General features: G+C 36.5%; 2 protein-coding genes across 2 annotated transcripts in view; one reads left to right on the forward strand and one right to left on the reverse strand.

Annotated features, from left to right (window-relative positions):
- The window catches only part of CBG21465, a gene marked incomplete at both ends in the record, with an annotated part of 6,576 nt that extends 4,978 nt beyond the window's left edge, over positions 1–1,598 (forward strand). Inside the window, 4 exons of the mRNA XM_002648971.1 lie at positions 243–370; positions 415–499; positions 887–1,021; positions 1,534–1,598. Of these exons, the coding sequence (XP_002649017.1) occupies positions 243–370; positions 415–499; positions 887–1,021; positions 1,534–1,598 (413 nt within the window). The remainder of the gene's footprint in view (positions 1–242; positions 371–414; positions 500–886; positions 1,022–1,533) is intronic.
- Positions 1,599–2,284: 686 nt separating this feature from the next.
- CBG21466 overlaps positions 2,285–4,669 on the reverse strand; it is a gene marked incomplete at both ends in the record, with an annotated part of 2,474 nt that continues 89 nt past the window's right edge. Inside the window, 3 exons of the mRNA XM_002648972.1 lie at positions 2,285–2,320; positions 3,287–3,442; positions 3,578–3,772. Of these exons, the coding sequence (XP_002649018.1) occupies positions 2,285–2,320; positions 3,287–3,442; positions 3,578–3,772 (387 nt within the window). The remainder of the gene's footprint in view (positions 2,321–3,286; positions 3,443–3,577; positions 3,773–4,669) is intronic.

Raw genomic sequence — 4,669 nt, forward strand, 5'->3', positions numbered from 1 at the left:
ACGACAATTGCTCCAAAAACTCTAAGAATATGGTCCCAGATGTAATTTGTTATGGAAAACTCGAATTTAACCTTAGATTTTCAAATTTCTCGCTCCTTTATGGTGTTTGCGGACCAAACACCAGATTTGACGACACTTGCTCAGAATTGGCTCAAAATTGGTTTCCTGGGGCAAAAAAGTGCGAGAAACTCAATTTTGAGTTTCAAATCACAAATTTCCCAGTCTGAATTCTTGATTTTCAGGTTTAAAGGAATATTTCACATGGCAAATCACCAATCCAATGGTTTATATCTCTCTGCACTCTTATGGCCAACTTCTACTGTCGCCATGGGGTTATACCAATGAAAGAACGGAAAATTATCAAGATCAGGTAACTACAGTACTCCTGGATTAGTGTGATGAGATTTTTTGCAGCAAAACGCTGCCAAAGAAGCCGCGCAAGCCATAAAAAATACTACCGGAGTTTCTTATAGCTATGGGACCATTTCGGAAATGATGTGTGAGTTTTTCTGGATTTTTTTCGTTACAGTAGATTCACCAGAAAATTTCAGCTTAGAAGCTGAAAACTAGAAGTTTCTAGCTCAATTTTCACATTTTTCGAAAATTTTAGGTTACTGTAGCTTCAAAAGTACGCAAACACCGAATGAGCCCAAAACCTCTAGTTTTTGAGTTTCTAGGCTAAAATTTTGATTTTGAGGTCATTTTCAGTGTCGCAAACGTGCCCAAATGTCTCTAAAACTCAGAAATCTAACTTTCTCAGGTTACTGTAGTTCCAAAAATAACCAAACACCGAATAGCTCCGATTGAGCTGAAAACTTCAAATTGGACTAACTTGAGGGCGTGAAATTCAAATTTTTCATTGAAATTTCAAAATTCCAACTTTCAGACCCCGCTTCTGGCACTAGTATTGATTTTATGCAGCATCGCGGTGTACCGTACATCTATGGTGTGGAATTGCGCCCCACTGACAACCCGAACAGTTTCGCGTTCAACTTGCCGCCAATGTTTATTAAAGCCACTGGTAAGGACTAGAAAAATATGAAAAATGCTGAAATTCGTTTTTCGAAAATATTGCAAAAATGTTTTTATTATTGCAAAATCTCTCATATCTTTTTAACCGTTGTATGAATAAATTTTTAAATTACAAATTCTGATTTGCCACGTCGCGAGCTTTAAACTGAGTATAAACAAGCCTAGGCGGGCCTTAATTAGGCCTAGCCGGGCCTAATTTAAGCCTTCCGCCCTGAAAAGGCCTAAAATCGAAAGTAGACCTTGTTTAGGCTCATTTTGAAGCTGAAAACGAGTCAAACTCAAAAATTTTGTTTGAAACATAATTAGGATAACTGTAAAAAAGTTACGGAAGATTTTCGAAAAAATTTCAAAAAAAAAAGTTTTTTGAAATTTTTTGAAAATCCCCTAACCTGACCAGTTTTGTGCCAATTTTCGGGGTTTTAGGTTTAAAATGTCTGGAATTTTCTGTTTCTTTCAATTTTCATAATGACAACATAGAAAATTACTAAAATTGGCTTTCAGGCGACGAAATGATGGCTGCCCTAAACGCCATTGGAACACACGCCGTGAAGATGAAACGTCTGTAAATTTGGAGAAATTGTGAAATCTTGCCTGTTTTTTTTAAATATTGCTTTAATTGCTTTAATTATATGTAACTTGATATGAATAAAATATTTAAATTTTTTGAAAAAAATTGTTTTTTTTTTTGGAAATTTTTCGAAAAATCCCAAAAGAATTGATTTTCAGCATGAAAATAAAATTTAAACATGGATTTTCAAACTTCTCACAGAATTTCCGACATTTTGAGCCCAAACTCGGCCTATTTAGGTGAAAATTGATTTTTGACCGTCGACCGCGGGCGCTGTACGGTCGAAAATCAAAGTTGATTAAAATAGGTCGTGTTAGAGTTCAACATGTTTGAAATTTCCTGAGGATTCCAAAAATCTGAAAGTCTCCAAAACCCGTTCAGAAATCACAAAGTTACAGCAATTTCAAAAAGTACAGTAATCCCAAAAAATTCGGCAATTTCAAAATTTTCAGAAATGAGTCGTGTTTAGGCTTATTTTAAAGCTAAAACCAAGGTAGATTCAACATTTTTGGTTAAAATAGCTCAAAATCAGTATTACGGTAGTTTTTGAATTTTTCAGAAATTTGTAAAAAATTTTTCGAAAATTTTGGAAAATTGTATAAAATTAAAAAATGTTTATTCAATTGAAAAATAAAAAACCAATTATGTGCAAAAATAATCGTGGCCTTCTTTTCGATCAATCCCTTATTGGTTTTTGTGGTGAAGTCCCCTTTGATCAGCCTGAAAAACTCAAATTCAGTGATAAAAATATATTAAAAGTAGTGAAAATTATCATTTTCAAAGTCTTCATCAAATTTCTAAAATTTTGAGCCCCATATTGCTTATATTAGGTCAATTTTAATTTTCGACCGTTTCGACCGCGGTCGAAACTCAAAATTGACCAAATTTAAGCAAGATGGGGCTCAAAATGACGGGAATTCTATGAGGAACACAGAAATCATAGTTCCAAAACAACTTGATAAATTTCGGAGACAAATTGTAAAATTTTTGAATTTTGGATTTTGGTGCCAAAAAGCATTTATGCCAAAATCCGGTCAAAATCTAGTTAAAAATAGTGGATCCTTTTGCGTTATCATTTTTGAAATCCTTATCAAATTTCTGACATTTTGACCCCGATAATGCATATATTTAGTCGATATTGCATTTCGACCGCCGCCAGCGGTCGAAAAGGTCGAAAATCAAAATTGACCAAATATAGGCAATATGGGGTGCAAAATGTCAGAAATTTCATGAGAAACTCGAAAAGGATAGTTTCAGAGCAGTTTGATCATTTTTTTTGAACGTTTTTTCTTTAAATTTTGGAATTTTGGGAGCCAAAAATCATAAATGCCTGAAATTGGCTGAGTTTCGGTCAAATTATTGGAATTTATAACTTTCGAAATGCTTATCATATTTCTGACTTTTTTACTCTTATAATGCATATATTCAGTCGATATTGCGTTTCGACCGCCGCCAGCGGTCGGAGCGGTCGAAAATCAAATTTGGCCAAATCTAGCCAAGATGGGGCTCAAAATGACGGAAATTTTATGAGAAACTCAAAAATTATAGTTTCAGGCATGGATTCCACCTATTAGAAATGTGAAAGGCCCTATCAGACTTGTTTAGAGTTTAGAATATCAAACAAAAACCCCGGATATCCAATTTTCCGAATAGGATTTTGGGAGCAAGCATGAGCCATATACTAACCTCGGATGAGAAGCTTTTATAGTGTCTCTTCAGCACTCTTTCGTCGGCAGTAGACAACATCCTGGCCAATTCAGTGATGAGATGGCCTTCCTTGAACGAATCGCTCTGGAGGTGAACTATCCTCCATCTTGCAGCCGTCAGGATGGATCTTGGTTTCTGAAAGAGTAAGGTTTTGATGAAGAAAGCTTCGAAGGGTTTTTCGTACGTCTTCCTGTATCCTCCTCTTGGCGGACGGTAATTCTGTTCTCCTCCTTCATCCTCTTCTCATCCTTGCTCTTCTCCTCCTCCTACTTCTTCCTCTCGTTTCCCCATTTGACCGTATCGTCGAGTTGATCCACGACGGGTTGCTTCTTGTAGTTCTTGGGGATTCGTAGCAGTGTGGTGATCGATGGGGGAGCTTTTCGCGGGGCGGCCCTGTTGTGGGTGGCGGTGCTTCTTCTCCATCGGACTCAGTATAGTCCAATACCAAGGGCGAGTAGGACATTCCTGAAAAAAAAACCAAATTGAAAAAAAGTGTTTCTTTATTTATTATTTTTCCCAGGCCAAATATGGTCGACATGGGGTTCACAACGTCCGAAATTTGATTTTGGACAAATTTGGGCATTTACGGTTTTTAGTCCAAAAATCCAAAATTCAATAAAAAAATCATTATCTTCAAAAAATGGCTACTCAAACCGCCTAAAACTGCTCTTATTGGACTTTTTACAAAATTTGCCGCATTTTGAACCCCAACACGACCCATTTTGGTCGCTTTTGACTTTCGACCGCGGCGCGTCGCGGTCGGCCAATCGAAAACTGAAAAGTCAACCAAAAATAGTCGAAATTGGGCTCAAAATGTCGGAAATTCCATGAGAAATCTGACAATCTATTGGAAAAGAAGCCAAAATGAGTGGCCACAGAGATTTTGGCAATTTAAGGTTGAAAATTTAATATGAAGTAGAAAAACTAACTTTTTTAAGGGTCGAGAATATGGATTTAGGATTTAGAATCCAATAAAATACATAGAAAACATCAGAAAAAATAAAAATAGAATATCGACTAAACCGCCATGCAGAAGGCGATCGTAGTCTAATCGAAATTTTGGGAAATTCCCAAAAATCGATTTATTCTAATTTAAAGGTGAGACAACCACCCGAGATGGTGTTGGGATGGTTGAATGAGGCTGGGAGGACATGGGTTGAGAGAACGGAATCAATGGGAATCAATAGGAATTGTCTGCGTCTCTTTTCCAATACTCTCTCACCGCATAGCCTATAGAAAATCAATAGGAGAGCACATTTGGTATGTCTGTGTCTCTTTTTCCAATACTCTATTTTTGGTGCCAAAAAGCATTTATGCCAAAATCCGGTCAAAATCTAGTTAAAAATAGTGGATCCTTTTGCG

This window comes from Caenorhabditis briggsae, assembly GCF_000004555.2.
Source record: "Caenorhabditis briggsae complete genome, chrII, whole genome shotgun sequence".
Lineage (NCBI taxonomy): Eukaryota > Metazoa > Nematoda > Chromadorea > Rhabditida > Rhabditidae > Caenorhabditis > Caenorhabditis briggsae.